This window comes from Larimichthys crocea, chromosome I (assembly GCF_000972845.2).
Source record: "Larimichthys crocea isolate SSNF chromosome I, L_crocea_2.0, whole genome shotgun sequence".
Classification (NCBI taxonomy): domain Eukaryota; kingdom Metazoa; phylum Chordata; class Actinopteri; family Sciaenidae; genus Larimichthys; species Larimichthys crocea.
The window spans coordinates 7,806,358-7,826,036 of NC_040011.1; the positions used below are offsets into that span (position 1 = coordinate 7,806,358).

Below are 19,679 nucleotides of genomic sequence, written 5' to 3' on the forward strand. Positions count from 1 at the left end.
ATTCATATATTTACTTGTTTTACAATATTTATTAATTTGGTTTTATTGGTTTATTATTATATTATATTATATTATATTATATATATTATATTATCGTATATATAGTTATATTATATTATATTATATTATATTTATTATATTATATAATATAATATTATTTTATTTGTCCCGAGCCCAAAGCCGGAAGTTCACAACAGTTTTTATCTCATTCACAAATATCTCTGGAGTCAGACATGCGCAGTAGAGCTCATGGTGTGTGATGAACAGCGCCTCTTCGTGGACAGAAACAGACTTGTCAACTGTCAGAATTAAATAAATATCGTTAGAGTTTCTTCCGAAACGGCTAAAATGTGAAGAGGAGTGCGGCTGCATCAGTCTGCAGTGGTAGATATTTCTGTTTTCGCCACTTAAAGTCGCTGTCGGGCGTTGGCTGCAGGTAATGTGATGCTAGCAGAGCTGTCGTTGGTGGGTTAGCTCGCTGACATGGAGTGACTGCGTTAAAAAACAGAAACGCGGATCATTCCCTTATTTCAGACTTAATGCCAGCCGCCAGAGCAGTCTCGGTGGGTTTCACTCTCATTACTGTGGCCAAAGCGATGACCTCCGTGTCAGCGACGACATCCTCTGAGCCTCCTCGGGGGCTGCATGCAGCAGCCAGCCGGGATGGAGGCTCCGGGAGCCCGCGGCAGAGGCTCCAGAAGCTTCTCGCGGTGCCTGGACACGACCCGAGCCGGGTTAATGACCTGCTGCTGCTCCGGCCCGACACCGGTCAGACTGTCTGTGGACCGAAGGAAAAGAGCGGAAACAGGCATGTTGTGTTTTTCCACGGGGACATACAGGTGAGTGTGGGGGGGCTATGATGACTGGCCTAAATCACCTGAATCACCTTATTTATAAAAACACACAGTACAATGAGATAACAGCTGGTGGGCATGAAGAGTTTCCACCTTCTCGAGGTGGTACTTCTAGTTTTAAACCAATTTTAGGGCTCATACAACTAGTGTCACACTGTATTTCTCTCATTTACACTTGTATGAATGCTAAATGTCATGTGACATTTTAGGGTCATGTAAACTGCAGTTTTTATAGCCATAACATGTGAGACACACACAAGCCACAAGCTTTACTGCTTCATAAAAATCCAAAGGATTCACCTGCATGTTATTGTGAAACACATTTGGGCTCACTTGCATTATAATTTCCCACTTTAGTGGAAGAGTGTGTTGCTTACTCAGCACATATTATTGTAATCTGCACCTCAAAAGTCAGAAATCAAGTCAGAGAGAGGCTGATATTTGACCCTGTGACACTTGGCTGCCCTTAGCTACACTGATATCAAGTTAGGTTTATTTATACTGAACGATCGTCAGTGAGCAACACTGCCTTGAGCTCACGTAGAAGCACTTTCCAGCACCAAGCAAAAGAGTAAACAGTGCACAGGGATAATGACGACCTGTCGAGAACAGTGGATCATGATTGGAAGTCAAAATACAGAGATATGACGTTATGATTCCCACTGTGCAAATAGTTTATGTGTAGGCATGATGCATTCATTGACACATAGTAATATCACATTCAATGAGCAATCTGTGCAGATTTATCAGCAAAGACAGCTTTAAAAAAAACATGGCAGTAATGAGATAAACACAGCAACATTTGGTGTTTACAAATGTTAAATATATTGCATTATTTACAGCTGCTTTCCCAGCTGTCTGCACTGTGGAGTCTTCTGAAAATATTTGCAATCAAGATGTCCTGTTGGAGACAATGAAAACATGTAGTATAAACTGTAGGTCTATATAATAAAATTTTTAGGTGTTTACATGTGTGAAGTGTGAGGTGGCACAAGCTCTACGTGACATCATGGACATAATCAATCACAGGGAGAAACCAAGCGGCAACCTCTGTGTCCGTGAAGTGAATATGGACGTGCCAAAACTGCAGTTCCTCAAACGTCCACTGTCTCCATAAGTCCCCATGTTAAAATGTCCAACTACACAGCAGAAATAAACATGTTTACAGCCTGGTACAAAAAAACAGTTTTGGTCTCTATAGCTAATTTCCCCGTTCATGAGAACTGTACTGAGGGTGAACTTTTATTTAACTCACCTGTTCAAATTATATTTAGGCTTGAAGTTTTGAATAACTAGCAGCGTGGCCGCTTTGATCGACAGGTGAGTGGCTCTTTGCTCACTTTTAGATTAGCTGGGAGGCAGGAGATGCAGGACTACAAACGTGGTGGTGACAAGCACCACAGATATTGAGCTTCAAAGTGGCTCTTTAGAAACCTACGGATGACGTCACGTTCTTTTTACTAACAGCGCTTGGTGATTTTCTCGAACAATAAGAAACAGGTCTGCATTTGCATTGTATTGATCAAATTGTTAGAAATAAATAGGAAACAGAAACTCAATCATTGTAGCCAAACACATATTTTAACCCTAACCCTTTTAAACTTCTTAAAAGAAAAGACGTGATTGTCTACTCAGCTTGCGCCAAAACTCTTAAAGGTTCAGTATGTAGGATTTAGGGACATCTAGCAATGTGGATGCTGATTGCAGCCCCCTTGTTTCACCCTCTCCTTGCTCACATAAAAGAAACTAAGGTGGCAGGAAAAGTGCAATCCTATCTAGAAGCAGTGTTTAGTTTAATTTAGGTTAATTTAGTTTAGTTTGTCCATTATAGGCTTCTGTAGAAACATGGTGGACTCGATTTGTAGATATAAAAGGCTCATTTTGACATTAACACAACCATTCAAAAAGCATTACATTAATACATAGTTATGAATATACCATTCAAAAAGCATTACATTAATACATAGTTATGAATATTATATTCAATTCCTTCCATATTCTGTAAGTAGAACCTCCTAAATCTGATTATGTGACGCCAACTCAGAGTCTTTTTTTCAGTAAGTGGAAGGTGCACTAACTAATCAAGTGTAAAAAAAATATGGAGGAGTTAAATAAGAAGAAACATCATCCGTTTGTTTTCTTTTCTAATCGCTCTCAGAATTCAAGAACTGCCCTCGTTTATCACGGCTCCTCTAGCTCCCAATCTGTCTATTCATCGCCCGGTCCTCATTTGCAATTCATTAGGCAACTTTCCAAGCAAGTGTTAATATTCCCACAGTGTGCTGGTATTTGCCAGGAGACGTTCGTATGCACAGCGTGCGGTCACAGTGATGTTTTCCATGTAAATAAAATGAATGAGGTCATTGTGTTCAAGACCACACAGTCTGACCGCAGACTGAGAAGATGCTGCTGATGGAACTAATTAACAGTGTCAAAGATAGACGTGTGTGTGTGTGTGTGTGTGTGTGTGTGTGTGTGTGTGTGTGTGTGTGTGTGTGAGAGGTTTTTAGTCAGACTCTCACCATGGCCGTTATCAGGACGGGAAACAGAAGGAAACACTTGAGTCATTTAATTTAAAGCCTTTAAAGCTCAGTCCATTCATCTTGCAGTTTACTCTAAATGGCCACACAGACTAAAAAGCTAATTTAAGGCAAACTGTGGAAGATGTACTCACCTGGATGTTCTTGGACAGATGCTGAGTGATAGTGAGTTGGCTCCTACCAAGTGTTTTGATTGGACTTTCGTTCCATGAGTGCCGATATAGAGCACTTCAACAGCCTTGGGACTTTTAACTACATGTATCAGTCCATTTTACAGGCGTTCAAATGAACGTTACATTAATGTTACATTGACTGTCATCATTCTATGTATCAGTCTATTTGGATTTTACCAAACTTTGCACCACAAAGACCAACATACATGTAACTGTGAAACTGAATATGCCACCGTCAGTAATCAATACACAACCATTAATCAAACCAATAACTAACAGCAGTCAACGTCAGACAACCTCATCATACTTAACAGTTACCTATTGTTTCTGTAATGTTGACAAAATGTTCAACAATAAACATATTAGCAGTTTGAAATTAAACTAAAGCTCACGTAAAGAAATGATATTTGAACATTTCCTTATGTGTCCTTAAAAACACTCAGATGAAAGGACGTTAGATGTCGACAGTTTTTGTGTCAGTTCGGCATCACTACAATCCGATAAACTGTTTACTGTTTGGTGCTGAAGAGAGTGCATCTACCCACTGATAATATTAAACATTTCATCAGAACGTCAAGAAAGGAAAAAGACTGATACTTCCACTAAATCGACTGTCAACAGACTGTTTGAATGCATGATACAAAGCAGCTGGCCTGTGGTAACATGTAGATCTACACAAAGTAGGTACAAGCTAGTGCAGTCCCAGTCCTTTTGCAGAACTATTTGTGTTGGCAGAGCAAGCGAATCAATCTGTTGCCACTTATTACTGTGAAGTAATAAATGTTGTAGAACTGTTGTATAAAAGCAATATCGCACTGGAGGTCGTTATGTTGGACTGAATATCATCACGCTGTGATTAACTACGACCAAAGCCATGCCGATATTCAGTATAACATCACTCCCTCTCATGCGATGTTGCTTAAATCTCATATTTGTGTGTTCAAGTTGCATCCTGCAGCTTTAAACTCTTTCTTTGTATCCGTGTTTGTCCAGAACTTCCAGGAGGAGATGGCTCTGCAGCCCGAGGGATCCCAGTGGCTCCGCTGGAGTCTGGAGCAGGTCGCCCTCACCCTGGGACGACGTTTCCCTGACCGACATATTTGGGTGATCAGAGCCTCGCACATGTATCTCCACAAGTTCAGCTGCTACCAAAACTTTGTGGAGAGCAACATGTTCGGGGCACCGGAGCACTCGCCGTACTCACCTGATCTGTCAGCGTTTCACCACCTCAGGTTTGTTGTTAAGGTCACGTATGATGCAGATTGATAGCGGAAAATGGCTGCTATCTAGAAACGTTGCTATGAGAGCAGTGTGCATGAACCAAAACAATACACGTAGTCCTGTGATTAATTGTTAATAGTAGGGATGGTCGATTAAACGTTGCTACCTTTGCTTGTTGACACCGTAGACCGTACAAAACATGGACGTTGTCTCTGTGAAGTAACAGTTCTGCCTCCGCCGACTCCTCGCTAATCCAAAAACAAAAATGGTTTTTGTCTCACCTTAAACTAAATAAATAATTAAAGTATTTGATTTATTTGTGTTGATGCCGTTACAGGATTTGATATTTGAATTCCAGTTGAAAAGATGTCAGCATCATGTAATATGCCAAAGTCTTAAAAATCATGAAAACATGTCAACATAGGTCATAAATAAATTCTTACCACAATCTGCTGAAGTTACCAGTGAGGAGAATCATCACCTCAACATTATGAGCTTCACTAAATTATTGTTTACTGCACGGTGATTGGAAATGTTAGTCTAGTCTGAACTAGAGCTGCAACAAAAAGGTGATCGACAGAAAAGGAACTTCCAACTGTTTTGATAATTGATTAATCGTTTTTCATCCATTAAAGTGTAAATCTTTGGGTTTTTACTTTTTTATAGACCAAACAATTCATCAATTAATCTAGAAAATAATCTGCACATAGTCAACCATTAGTTGCAGCCTTAATCTGAACATTTCTGATCGCAGGGCCCTGCTGAGCCACGGCATGGAGCGAGCCAACCTACCAAACCCCCTCCAGCCACAAGGAGACAGCATCCCGTCAGGGTTTTCACTGACGCTGGTGGGCTTCAGCAAAGGCTGCGTGGTCCTGAACCAGATGGTGTACGAGCTTTCCGGGGCCCGCGCAGACCCGCAGGTGTCTCACTTCGTTAAACGCATCGCAGACATGTACTGGCTGGACGGCGGACACCCGGGAGGCAGCGAGACCTGGGTGACTGACAAGCAGGTGTTGAAGGACCTTGCTTCCAGCGGCGTGTCGATTCATGCCCACGTGACCCCTTACGAGGTGTGTGACCCGATGCGAGCCTGGGTGGGCCGTGAGTACGGATACTTCATTAAGACCCTGGAGGAGTTTGGTGCCTGTCCGAGTAAGAAGCTGCACTTTGCGGACGAGCCACCCTGCATCGAGAACCACTTCAGGGTCATCCAGGATTTCTGAGTTTGGCTAAGATTATCTGAATGTCACAGCGCTTTAGATTATTTATTAAGAATGCAGGTTGAGTGTCTTATTCGCTGGTCTTACCTAATTTTTCTATGATTTCAGGATCCCCTGCTCCCTGCAGCTCAGAGTACAAATATGCAGATGTGAAAATGCTCTTCCGTCTTTATGCTTTAGGTTAAATCTAACCTTCCTACATTTGAGTCTGGCTGAAGCTTTTAGCTGCTGCAGAGCCGTTGCTTTAAAAGCATGAGCGATTCATGTTGGATTTCGCTTCAGGTGTGTAACAAAGTGTGACATTGTGACTTATTTTAAATTTCTGCCATGATTTTAAACTTAACATACAGTTGGCTGAAAATAGCTTATTACATTCTCTCTATACCTGCACTTGTTGAGCTACTTTTAGACTACGCGAATGTCTGAACGTCTGAACTTACACTCTCTGACTGCATCAAAACGTGTGGCCAATTAATTAAGCCAAGCAATTCTGTTGTCATTCCTTCAGTTTCAGATATTTTTTCTGTCCGCGAGGTGTTTCCAAGTGGTATTAAAGGTTGTGCCGCTGTCACAAAGGCCGTTTTTCCCCCTCGCTTCACGAAGAAATGATCAGCACTACTTTGAAAATAGAAGAAAAAAGCATGTTCACTGAAGAGGTCAATTGAAATTTCGTCTTCATATGAGTCTCATAAATCAGACATGAGTGTAATAATAATATTTAAAATACACCGACCGGCCACTCAGTTAGGTACACTTGTACAGTCCAGTGTGATCCAATACAACAACTTTGCCACAAGTGTTGGCTGTAGTTTGCAGTAGTGCTAAACTGGACCGCATTATGCTGAAAGGTGTTTCTAATATTTTGGCCACACCATTTACACACAAGAGGGCCACAATATTAGAAACACCTCTCCACCACCACAAGCTTCTTAAAAGTAGAATTTATGGCAGAGTTGTTGCATTGGATTATACTGTATTGTACAAGTGTATCTAATGAAGTGGCCGGTTGGTGCATAAGGGAAAATAAATATGTATATATTTATGGGAAATATTGTGCCCGGTTGCAGACAGCATCATGAGAATGAGGCTAAAATAAACAAGGATGGTGTCATTGTTCTACATCCATTACACCGTACAGTCAACATTTACTCCATGATAAGTTAAAGAAAAGGAAAAAAAACATTAATTTGCTTTTTGTTTTCAAATGTTTGTACACTTGTTTTATGTCAATTATAATTGTTATAACGAGGTTAGTGTTTTTAGTCCAAATGATTAAGACGAGATGTATTAACAGTGCATCTTAAACTTCATAGACACATTGTACTTTTTGTTTATGGCAGCATGTGTATAAATCTGTCTGATGTATTCCAGTCTGTAATCTTACAGATCATGTTTGCACTTAACGCTGATGGCTGAATGTAACTTCATATCATTCCATTATGTTGACTGTATGTTGTGCTCTTTTCAAGAGAAGATGCATTATTTTAAATCTGTTATTGTAGCCATGTTGTTTTGTTTCTGTGATGATGAGGGTAAAACAGAGAGCACTTTGTCTCAGCAGGTGGCAGCAGTGTTGAAAAAGTCTATCCTGCACTGGGTTGACTCGAAGAAAAACAAAGCATCGAACGCTCCACCAGATATTTTCTACGACCTTTAATGAGCTTTTTCAGTTTGCTTTGTGATGCTTACATATTAGCGTGCAGTTGATCAGAATACAACACGGATTATGTTTTTTTTGTTTTGTTTGTTTTTTTTTAGTCATTTCAGATGCAATCAGAATGCTCATACATTAAAAAAAAACAAATATAAAATGCAAAATAAACATACATCTCTTGAACATTTATTTGCTTGTGCTTGTGGCTGGTTTGAGGCTCGGTATCCTCCAGTCTCAGAACAAACAGGAATGTTGGGTGATCTCAGTCGCCTGATGTCACCGGTGCTCCACTTCTTGAGGACGACGGCCTGAATGCCAGCGAAGCGCCTCCCCGCTCAAGACAATGGGAGCACACACACACACACATACAGGCCACCGAGTGACTAGCTGCTGAAAATAGCAGTACAATAGCTGTACAAAATAACAAAATCAACACCACAGTATAAGTCACGTTCAAGTGACAAACAGACAATGCCAGCAAACATGAGACACTTTATCCGGTGCGTTGGAGCGTTTCGTCATCCTGCAAAGTGAGATCCCTGACATCACTGCAAAACAAGTTCATCATCTCTCTCTCTGTCGAGGTTAAGCTACTTGTCAAGTCTTAAAAAAATCTTGTTTTTACAGATGCTGCTGCTGCAACAGGAAAAGAGAAAAGCTTCACTTGTGTCTACAACTGCGCTTTAGAAACTTCCTGTGTCAAGTCGCATAATTTCAGCCTGGACCGGTTTGAAGAGGTATTAGAAAAAAACAAAAAGTAGACCGACTTTAAAAATTGAGATGAAGTAAGATTCAAGCTTATTTCATTATATATCAAAACAGATATACTTCCCAGCAAATTCTTACAGCAAACTCGAGCTAACTAGTTGAGATGAAACTCTTTTTACAGTGTGGCGTGTTTCCAGTTTTAAAAAAAAGGATGACAGCATGAGAGCACGGCCGTGGCTGGAGACACCCAGCTCCCCCAACACAAAGGCCATTGTACCAGCTGGTGACAACAACAAACAAAAACACAATGTGGTCTTATTCGGATTGGCACCTCGGAACAAAAAGAGGAATGTTGTTTCTGGAGGTTAGGAGCAATCAGAATCTGCACTTTAGGAGGTGAGGTGTTTTTCATTCGAGTCCAACTCGAACAAAAGATGGCAAATCCTGTGAATCGATAGCACCTCGTGTTTCACATTTGAACAACCAGCTTCTCGGGACAAACATCTCTTTCTAAAAACTTAAACCATCGTTCCCACTTTCTCATCACCTAAAAAAAAAAAAGCCTTTCATGCCTACATATCTTAACACCCAACATCACTATTCAAAGAATATCCCTTTCTTTCAAGGCTGACACATTTACAACTCATCATCTTCTTTCTGACTAAAACCATCTGACTCATCTCCGTGTTTACTCACTTCCCAGTACCACCTTAAAATCTAATCCTCGCTTTCATCTTCCCGATTTGCTGTAGTCATTTCCATTTATTACTTTATTACTTGTTACACTGTAACCACAAACAGCATCTTCTAGTTTTAAATAACACCGTAATCATCCTCTAAATCACCGCTCTCCCACCAGATACCTCCTTATAAGACACGTGAACACATTATTTACATAAAAAATATAAAGTATAAGTCCAGCACATAAATAATAATAATAGTAGGCCTATAAGAATAACATTAAGAATACACAAACAAAGTGAGCAGAGAGTGAGCAGCATGCCCTGAGATGAAAACAACAGGAATATAATCACTTCAGACACCCTGACCCAAGAGTAGCTTTGAATGAAAGCACACTGAATGGCTTTGGTGAGGGGCTGAAAGACCTCTCAAACATACAGACTGTCATAATACCTCCGGTTTTTGTTTATCAGTTCTACTTTTGTGTTTACCAAGTTAAGTGCTAAAGTTGTGTTTCTCATCTGGCGGCTGACAAAGAGGAACTTGCAGCTCGGTGAGGACATCCTTTGAGTAAGTGCCGGGTGTGGCGTGTGAACGGCTGCATGAGTCACAGAATTTTTGAGCCATTACTGTAAGTTTCAACGAATATGCCATGATTTGTTGATCAGTTTAAGCCTTCCTGTGGAAGTGGTTTAATGTTGTAATATCCTGAATATACACAGACACGCAAGAAGTAAATAGACACCTTCATTCAAATTCAAATTAAAGGTGTCTATTTACTTGCGTGTCTGTGTAAACACTGCCACAAAATGTGGAATCAGCTCTGTTGAAGGAGACTACACTACGATATTAAAATGAGTTTCATCTAAAACCCTGAGCTAAATTTAAACACTTGTGCTACTGCAGACGTGGAGACAATGACTGACTTTGAGGGGAATGCAAACATATAAGGAATGTAATGTGCTTGTGTGTAACTCGGCCCATCTGCTGGTGCTTGTCGTTAAGAGTCAAAGTGCAGCTTGGGCATGAAATACAGCATGATGCAGATAGAGCTGACACAGACAGCAGCGTCTCATAAACAATTAAAAACAGTGATGGAGCGCAGCTCTAAATTCTCCTTAACACGCAAATAAGCTATCACACTTCCTCATTGCAGAGGTGCTTATCTGCATATCACATTTCTGCTGAAGCACAAGTGCAACTGAACAGTAACTGGATCTCGTGACTAAGAACACTTAACGTCAGACTTTAAGGCAGAGCACTACCGACTCATTTAAGGTTTTCTGAGAAAATTACAATGTGTAAGAGAGGTGTTGCATAGATTTCCCTAGAAATACTCCACACTAGCCTTCATTAGGACACTCGACACAGCGTGGGCTGTGAGCAGCCCTTTGAAAACACCAGAAATTTTTACATAGAAACGTATTAAATACTTTAGGTTAAACACACTGCATTAATTGAGATATACTGTACAATTTTCACACTTTTTAACCGCGATAGATCTCAAATTTTAGCTGGTTATCTTTGGTCTGAGTGGTCGATGTTGAGATTTTACTAATTAGTGGAATATAAACACAACCTAAGTACTTTTGAAAAGGTGGGCGGCAGACAGCTGGTTTCTGTAGGCTTAAAAGAATTTAAAAGCTCAGAGGAAGGAGTGGGCATCGCTGCCTTACACTTCTCCCCTCTCCTCCCCTTTTCCCCCCATTTCAGTTTCAAAAGTCACCGTCTCCAGCAGCCGCCACTTCCCCGTCGAAGCGAGGCCGTTTTGCATGATAGTGGGGTGAGTCCCGGTTCTCCTTGCCTTCACGGTGGGGCCACTTGTTGCCACAGCTCCTTTCGCGGACGATGCGGATCGTAGCTGAATCGGGGCTCAGACAGATCTGTTGTGGCCACAGCCAGGGGTGGCACATACACTCTGCAGCGCTGGGCCGGTCCCTATGGTCAAAACACAACGTCAACACAAGTACAACAGCAAACCATTATTTTGTCCAAAACAGTCCAAAACTCAGAGAGGGTATGTTTACTATAATGTGTAACAAGGAAAACAAACAAATGGAACCATCAAATATGGCATTTTACAGCCAAACTCCACCGGGCATGGATGCAACAAGTTTCATGTGTGCTATGGCAGCCAAGGCAAATAACAGCGGCTCTAGTCAATATTCTGCGCTCAGAAGCATCCCAGAAGTCGGTCTTCTCTCTGCTACGTGGAGAATACGCAGCTGTCCTATTTTTGAGGGGCGCTCTGAGCAGCCCACATGAGCAACATGATGAAACAGGCATTTTCAGCATGTTCGTGTGGACAAGAAAAATGTGTTTGTGGGACGGAGTAGGAGTTTTATTGGCTCTTGACTGCTCTAAAATAAAATACTACATGACGGTTGGGTTGCCTCTTGGAAAATCATCTCTCATCCTTTTGTTTACAGCTCTGTGTGAACATCCAACTTTGACTTCATTCAAAATAAATCACTGACTGTTTCTATTCTGGGCGAGTTTGAGGCGAGTTCACACAATGTCTTTACTCACTCTGGCGCTTTGACCAGCAGTTTGCGGATGAAGTCCACAGCCAGCTCAGACACCCTGGAGAAGGCCTCTCTGCTGTAGTCCACGCTGACCTGGGACACGTTCAGAAACGTCTCCTGCTTGTTGTCTCCGGCGAACGGAGACTCACCCGTCACAAGCATGTAGGCAATAACACCCACACTCCTGAGGAACACACACACATGCATGACGGACACAGTCAGAACACGTACAGGAGTGCCTGTGGGCTGAATACCAGAGGGCACCCAGGGTGGCTGATTTGCATAAATTTGGCCACCGCAAAAGTGAGAACAAAGGTGACTATTACAATAATTACCCAAACTGTAAACAACCATTAGCTTTGCTGAGCTTCTTTGTGGTCTGTGGTTTTTCACTGACTCATTTTTATTTACAAATTATTTAGTTCAATTAAAATCTGATGGTTTTGGGCAATATCACAGTGTCAGTGATAGAAATGTCTAGACTCTTCTCTAGAACTACTACAAAAAATACTTTAACTAAGCAGACTGAGGTTAAGAGGCTCCACAACAAAAAGCATGAAACATTGCATTAATCACATTACAATACAGTCAACAATTATTAAATTGCACATTAAATTAAACAGAAGAAATTAATTATCAAATATCAAAATTTGTATAGTGTCATAATGTGAACCCACTCACAACGTTTCATTGCAAAAGTGTGAATTTTTATTAGGCGGAAATTAAATCTTTTATTTATGCTGTGTGACATTTTATTTTACTTTAGAGCCAGTGACATGCATACTGATACTTACACATCTGAGCAAATGTCACGAGTGCTCCCGTAATTATGGCACCAAAATGATTGTAGTTACAGAGATATATGCTTTTCATTTTGTCATTTTCGAGCAGAGGCCTAAAAAAAGAGGCTGGGGTTCAAGACGTTCAACAACGGCTGAACTTCTGCCTGTTTTTGCAAGAATGGACTCACCACAGGTCAGTCGCTGTTGTGATTGGCTCATAATTCAGGATTTCTGGAGCTGAATGAAAACAAGAAAGGAAAAAAAGTCAGTTGTCAATCAGTATTACACAAATGTTTTTATCTTATCTGTGCTCCTTCAATAACAGACTGCTACTCCCACCATCTTACAACTCACGTTGTTTTATTTCACCACTACTGATGTTTAAGTTTTGCGCTCCTGTTGTGTCTTTATTACTGTGTTTTCTCATCTACTTATCTGTTGCGTTACTAATAATATATAGCAAATTCAACTGGCAAAGGCAGTTTCTCAAGCTTTGTGTCAGTGTTCATTTAAAAGCTGCTGCATCAATCAGTGCAGTGAAACGCACGTTAATGATAATGCAGCCATTAGATTTCTCAATAATCATAAACTACTGTTAATTTATTTTTTAATGCGTTTTACCTACAAAGAACTTCCCATTAGCATAACACAAGATGGGCTCTTCTGTTACCAACTCCAATGTGGTTATGCTGGTGATATCCTGTCTAATATCTCCGAGTAATCAAAGCCTGTTTTATGAACATCACCTTACCCACGTATTCAGGTGTGCCAAGAATCTCTCTGAGCTCTCCAACCGCACCCAGTCTGCGTGCCAGGCCAAAGTCTACAATCTTTATGTCTCCTGGAGGAGACAGGCTGGTCAGGAGAATATTCTGCGGCTGAGAGAGAAACAAACAGGAAACGAAAGGGTGAACATCATGTTGAAAGCAGAAGTACCAGAAAGATTGTGATTTATGCTCTAACCTTATTATATAAATCATAACCTGTTCCTGAGGTCTCTTTGAACACTGAGCATGTGTGCCCTAAGGGAGGGGCGTTTACATTTCTAAGTACTTTTAACATGATTGTTTGTTTAAGTGCTGAAATATATTGACCATAGGATGTTGTATAAACACGACTGATATTGATTTATTGCATCATTCTTTAGAGAAGGGAACGTACAGTTTTGTGTGTGTTGTTTTGTTTGCCCGTAGTTCTACTGCATGCTCAAACAACTTGTCATGTATCTTTAGGAAGGATTAAATCTGGGGCAGCTGGACCTAGTTGTAGATCTGTCAAGATGTTTCATCTCTCATTCAAGAGGCTTCAGAAAGAAAGAACGAAAGATGACCTGGACAACGAGAACCTTCACAGACAACTTGTCATGTGGAACGTCCAGCCCACGGTCACGTTGGTGTTACTGTAAATGTCTCGAGGTCAGATAACGAAACCTTAATTTCAGTCTGGTCACTAAAAAAAAAATCGCTCATTTCACCTCCAATAATCACGTATCGTGAAAATAGGAAATCGGGTTTTTTTAGTGCACAACTGCACTAAAAAAAAGGAAACACACAGCTGAGCATTTCAGCGGGGAGTTTGTGGTGAAGCGATTGAACATGTAAACAAAGATTCCCTTGGTTTCAGCTACACTAATGCATGTGATTTTCTGTGTGTGTGTGCAGACCTTCAGGTCTAAGTGCACCAGGTTGCTCTGGTGGAGGTGGTGGACTCCCTCCAGTGTTTGCCAGATCAGACGAGTGATCTGGGCCTCTGGCAGCAGCTCCTCAGACACGCAGTGGTCAAATATCTCTCCACCTGCCGCACTGTAAATACACAAATGCACACACACATAGACTGTTCATGAAACAACCATATACTAAAATACTAAATACTGTAACTTTTACAGTTTGTACGTGACACACTTTCAACAAGAGAACAGAAATATGTTATATTCATGGATTGCTGGGTGGCTTGGTGGTTTTAGTGGCCAACCCATAGCCTGTTTAGATCCTACATGCCCTGGCAAAGTGTTATTGAGCAAGAAAGCAACCTCAAACCACCTCCCTGCTTACTCACTGCAAAGTACTGTAGGTCAGCCAAAGTTGATGCAAAGCCTAAAATTGATCCCTGGATACAAAGTTCATCTGATTTTATTACAAATCAGGTTATTCCAATATTCAACCATTTCTAATCTGGCGTTTCTTTAGGTACTTTCTGAGTTGTACAGGCTTTTTTAGATCAATAAAGTAAGTTGTTCAAGCTGTCTTTGCTCTCAGGAAGGAATTTAAGTATCTCGGACAACAAGTATTAAAGGTGTGGTTAGAAAAATCATAGCAACTCCCTGTAAGACAAACACTGTATTCTTATTTCCAATCTAAGTCTTACTACTTTCTGTCTTCGTGCTACAAAGAAACAAAATGTGCCAGACAGGGAAGAACAGTGGAATTGAAAACATGATTTTATATAAAAGGTTAAGGCATCATGACACGAGGAAGATGTTCATTCAGGTCAAACTGTACAGTCATTTAGTCTTGAAAACAAATCCTGATAAACCTGTTAGGAAGAATGACGATTACCTAAAAAAGCAGAGTATGGCAGCTGCTTAAGATTGGACAAACAGGACTTTGAACTTTAAGAGGCGTTTCTAGGATCAAACTGCTGTTTGTGCATGTTTTTGCTTGTTTGCGGTAGCAAGAATTAGGCATTGTTTGACAGGTTATATAAAAATATTACTCACTATTCCAGCACTAAGACGATGTCGTGATCTGTTTCGTGAGCAGCGTGCAGGTTGACCACTCGGGCGTTGTTACGGGCCATCTCTAGGACGGCCATCTCATGGATGATCTCTGCCCGGCAGTCACGACCTCGCCTCCTCTTCCGTAGGAACTTGGCAGCAAACACTTTACCCGTGGCCTTCTCCACACAGTGCTTGACCACAGCAAACTTTCCCCTAGGAAGAAGAAAGTGTACACATGGTTAAGGTGCACCATTTAGTCAGAGATCAGCAAACAAAATATATAAAAATCTGGGATCCTTCAATGAAACAGAGTGAACAGATCTAACATCCTAATGATTCTGCTTCGATTTTGATAATCTCGTAATTGAAAGCTCATTTTTATAGTGGCATCCCTGGTTTGCAATATATTACACATAAGGTTTGGTGACATGAAAAGCCCCATATTAATGTATCACAGCTTTAGTTGTCAAGCTGATGTTGTCCAACTAAAGCACAATAAATTACATTAATTAATGTATTTTGCAGCTGTAATGACACGTGGCTGTTTATAAATGGTTGCAGCAATTGGACTAATAGTGCTATATAAATACTGGCATGAGATAACAGGCATGTGTGTGTCATCCAATGCCAGAGGATTCCTAAATAGTTCAGTGTTGGTGCTGCTGCCATGTCTTGATCAATGGAGTAATTGTTCATGTTACTCAAGACTGGAGCGATACAATCTGTTACCCGATTAAAGTGTCAAAATTCATCATAGCCGATGAATCTGAAATGTAACAATTATCAAAAGCATGCTAAAATTATGACATGACGCATCATATTCATTCGGGTCTGTTTATCTACTTGGCGATACAAGACATGTCACAAATTGTCGTGAGAACTAGACCCACTTTGCCCTCATAAAAAAGAAAAAAAGAAGAAAAAACCTTTTGGCATTCAGCTGATATCTTATGCAACACGTGGAAAACACTTCTCCACAAGGCCTTACAGTGAATGCAACAAAAGAAAATAATCCAAAAATATCGGCACTACAACCCCGAAGAGCCCAGGAGAAATGACTGAAGGTTACAGACCCAGAAGGACTTCTTTTAAAGAATGGAACAATGGTGCTGAACTTTTATAAGCCACATTTTCATGCATTCGACCCACAAAATGTGTTTGTAATGCACACGCTGAAAGCACAGCATGATGTCTTCCTGTACTATCTGGCAGTCATTTATAGAAACAAGAAAAACAAAGTTAAAAGGAGCAATTTAAGATGTCACTTTAGGGTATGGTGACACACTAATTCGTTATTACTCTTGACTTTTAATTATACAGTTAGAGAGTCAATACAGCACTGTAGTATTACACTTGAGTTAAATTGCAGAAAAATAAAAATGGTCAAAAACGAGTTCTAGTCCTAGTAAGACGCAAGCTCCAAAACTCCTTAATCCCACGATTTTCTATAATGCAGTATTTTTCTTTACACCCTCCTGAACCATGAAGAAACAAGCCAAAACCTTTGTGTCTGTGAGGTAAAGCCAATGCATAAGTGCCAAAAACAGCAGTTCCTCAAACGTCCACTTGATGCTGGCTCCAGAAATGACTCAGTCTCCATTAGCCCCCATGTTAAAATGTCCAACTTCACATCAGAAATAAACACGTTTACAGCCTGGTACAAACAACAGTTTTGGTCTCTATGGCTAATTTCCCCATTTATGTCAAATGCACTGAGTCTGAATTATTGTTTTAATCACCTGTTGAAAATATATTAAGGCTTAAAGTTACACATAATAAACAGTGTGAGAACTCTGATTGACGGATAGGTTATAGATGGCTTGTTTGAGCACCCAGGAATCATTCAGCCCGCCTCTGGTCCGGCAATGATCCACGTCTATGTCGATTTTTAGATTAGCTGGGAGGCAGAAGAAGCAGGACTGCCATGTAACGCCTTCTCCAGAGCCGCAGAGGAACTTCTCTTTACAAGTAAACTAATCTTCATGTACAAAACTGGTCAACTGACTCTTTGATAAATAGCATTAATCAACTTTTAGAAAACTATTGTAAAAGGAAGTGACAGCTTTCAAAGCCACCACATACCATCAGCTTATAAAGGTGCCATGAACAGAAACATTTATTTTGAGCTGTGTTTCTCACCTCCTGATGCATGTTACTCCTTTTAGCTTGGTGCTAACCAACGAGTGACTAACTGTGTCTGACGTTTGGTGCTGGGTAGTATCATAGAAGAATCTTTGCTGACTTTAATGAGGAGAACATCTGAGACTCAACTGTGAAGTGAATGTGCGGGCTGTCAACACAAAACAATGAGCTAAAACAAAAGTTGTAGAGCCGGTTGTTATTCTTAGTGCTCTGACTTCTCACACTACATATTCATGTAAATCGATAGACAATACTGATTAATGTTTAACCAATTCCCTTAAACATAATGACAGGTTAACTGATAATAAATATAAAGTGATTAAGATATAGGGAAACCCTAACCCTAACACGGAAAGTCAGAAATGTTCCACTGCTAAAAGTCACCTTTTATTAATTTAACACGGGGATTTAATACTGATTCCTTAAAAAGGTCAACAGTAGAACTAGTTTTCCTTATCATGTTCTTGAAAACACCACCTCAGGACTTCCTGTTTTGACAAATCACACACGAATAAGCGAACAGAAGTGGCCTGTGTGCCATTTCTTCTTTCTGAAGTCTGGTTTCCACATGCGCTTGTTTTCCTCTTCCCGTTTTTTTTTTTTTTTGACATCAGACTTACACCGCACACGCTGCGTGATACATAACTTCAAACACACCTCAAAAGTCCTCAGGATATGATCACCAACCATCAGCTGTTGCCATGGCTCACACACACAGTGCCAAACACATGACAAAGGTCTACTGTAGCAGCACGATCGAGTCAGGTCGCCTGGCACTGCGAGGCTCGTGTATTTACAAGCTTACAGTCCAGAGTCCAAACGCAGTTAACGCTGGCGTGTTGGATTACTTCATCTACACTATCCTTTATTCTTTATCTGGAGCTCTGAGAGCTTTCACACAGCGGTAGTCTTCTTGGGGTGCAAACAGAAACAAAAGTATAAGTGAAATGAAAATGTTGAAAACATCAAAATAACAAAATAGTGTTTTGAAAGACCAAAGCTAATTCATGAAGGCAAATAAATACATTATACATGTTATTATAACCTGTTAGATAAAGGACATGTTCGACTTTGCCAAAAAAGGAGATTCTTCGGGCTTCCTCTAAATGTTTCTGTTTTGCATATGTGATAGGTGGCACTTTGTTTGTGTAACCCTGTGGTGACTGTGTAACTTGTATGTAGGTCATGTAAACTTTGACATGTATGTTTATCACATACGTACAGCGCACGAGCCAAATTCTGGTAAAACGTGCATGTTGCTGTAGATTTGCCAAATTATTTGACCAAACCAGCCAAATAATCCTTTACTGTAATTTCAAATTATTTGACCAAACCAGCCAAATAATCCTTTACTGTAATTTCCTATCTTGGGATAAATTAAAGTATATCTTTCTATCTATCTCTCTAAATAAACAAAATAACAATCAATTGAGTGGATGGTAAATAGTTAATTTTGCAGCCTCTATGTATAATTAGCAAAGTTATCAAGTTTCCCATGAAGTTGTGATAACAGATGGAAATGTATGACACACTCTGAGCTCCTGTTGCTGCTGTGTTGATAAGGTTTTCCCCGGCACTGTCTCAGCTTTATATGAAATGTAAATTGTGGCTTATGAGCCATAAGAGCAGATATAATGCACTGTTGTTAGTGTCAGTTTGACTTCTTATTAACGATACAGATAAATTACACTTGGTTTGTGTGAAACCCTGGTATAATGAGTGCATAAATTAAGTTTTAACCAGTGCACTCACCTCCCGAGCTCTCCGGTGATCTCATACACACTCTCCATCGGCTCCGTGCTGACCGGGGTCTGGATTTCCCCGAGCAGCCCCGCGGAGAGCCCGCTCCGACTGTCCAGCCGCCTCCGAGACATCTTCCTCCTCCTCCTCCTCCTCCTCCTCTCTCAGTCCCGGCTGAGTAAATAAGTAAATAAGACGAAGGACAAACAGTGAAGGGCCAGCTAACGCGTACACAGCAGCCCCGCTTCAGTTACATGTTCAGTTAGCCGAGCCGGCTCCCCATGCTACCGTTACGGTTAGCCCAACTGTCGCTAACTAAGTTAGCTCAACGGTCAATGGTTTAAAAGTGACTTAAACCGAGTTAACTCAACTCCACCAAAGAGCTGCAGTCAGTCTGTGAAGTCTAGTGTCTACGGGTTATCCAAAGTGCCGCCGCGGGGAGAGTGTTAAATATCTGAGTAAGTTTGTCTCCGGAGTTTTCGGTCTTTTTTTTGTAACATCCTTTCTGTTTGACACTTTCTCGACACGTCACAATCCCGGCGCATGCGCACTGGTGTTGTGTTTGAAAAAAAAAAAAAAGGAGGTTGTGTTTGTTTGAAATGTTTTTACAAGGTGTGTGTCACCTGTAACCATTCACTCTGTGACTATATGCACTGGACAGGTGAAGAGTTAGAAGTTATAATGAGAAGTGCAAATGGATAAACTGAATTTTATTTTACA

At 40.7% G+C, this 19,679-nt stretch overlaps 2 protein-coding genes across 3 annotated transcripts; one reads left to right on the top strand and one right to left on the bottom strand.

The window, feature by feature from the left end:
* Window positions 1-226: 226 nt before the first annotated feature.
* cih2orf69 (chromosome I C2orf69 homolog) lies at window positions 227-8,401 on the top strand. 2 transcript variants are annotated; one of them, XR_002042701.2, is made up of 4 exons: window positions 227-839; window positions 4,561-4,799; window positions 5,543-6,293; window positions 6,520-8,401. XR_002042701.2 is itself a non-coding variant. In XM_019270965.2 (3 exons), the coding sequence occupies exons 1-3, from the start codon at window positions 540-542 to the stop codon at window positions 6,012-6,014; spliced, it is 1,011 nt and encodes a 336-aa protein (XP_019126510.2). In that variant the 5' UTR covers window positions 227-539; the 3' UTR covers window positions 6,015-8,401. The 2 variants fall into 2 exon arrangements, 1 of the variants encoding a protein (XP_019126510.2); XM_019270965.2 differs by having other exon boundaries at window positions 5,543-8,401.
* Window positions 7,650-19,509, bottom strand: stk17b (serine/threonine kinase 17b (apoptosis-inducing)). Its single transcript, XM_010744451.3, has 7 exons — window positions 18,972-19,509; window positions 15,078-15,290; window positions 14,025-14,163; window positions 13,113-13,239; window positions 12,550-12,598; window positions 11,584-11,763; window positions 7,650-10,992 (listed from the first exon to the last, which is right to left on the bottom strand). The coding sequence occupies exons 1-7, from the start codon at window positions 19,091-19,093 to the stop codon at window positions 10,770-10,772; spliced, it is 1,053 nt and encodes a 350-aa protein (XP_010742753.1). The 5' UTR covers window positions 19,094-19,509; the 3' UTR covers window positions 7,650-10,769.
* Between the last annotated feature and the right edge of the window lie 170 nt (window positions 19,510-19,679).

Bases quoted from the DNA above. Each gene is read 5' to 3' on its own strand.
- cih2orf69 (XM_019270965.2), top strand. From the start codon at position 540: ATGCCAGCCGCCAGAGCAGTCTCGGTGGGTTTCACTCTCATTACTGTG. The intron at 840-4,560 runs GTGAGTGTGGGG...GTGTTTGTCCAG, and splicing joins TTTTCCACGGGGACATACAG to AACTTCCAGGAGGAGATGGC. The intron at 4,800-5,542 runs GTTTGTTGTTAA...TTCTGATCGCAG, and splicing joins TCAGCGTTTCACCACCTCAG to GGCCCTGCTGAGCCACGGCA.
- stk17b (XM_010744451.3), bottom strand. From the start codon at position 19,093: ATGTCTCGGAGGCGGCTGGACAGTCGGAGCGGGCTCTCCGCGGGGCTG. The intron at 14,164-15,077 runs GTGAGTAATATT...GTGTATTTACAG, and splicing joins ATCGTCTTAGTGCTGGAATA to TGCGGCAGGTGGAGAGATAT. The intron at 11,764-12,549 runs GTGAGTCCATTC...TGTGTTCCTCAG, and splicing joins ACAACAGCGACTGACCTGTG to GAGTGTGGGTGTTATTGCCT.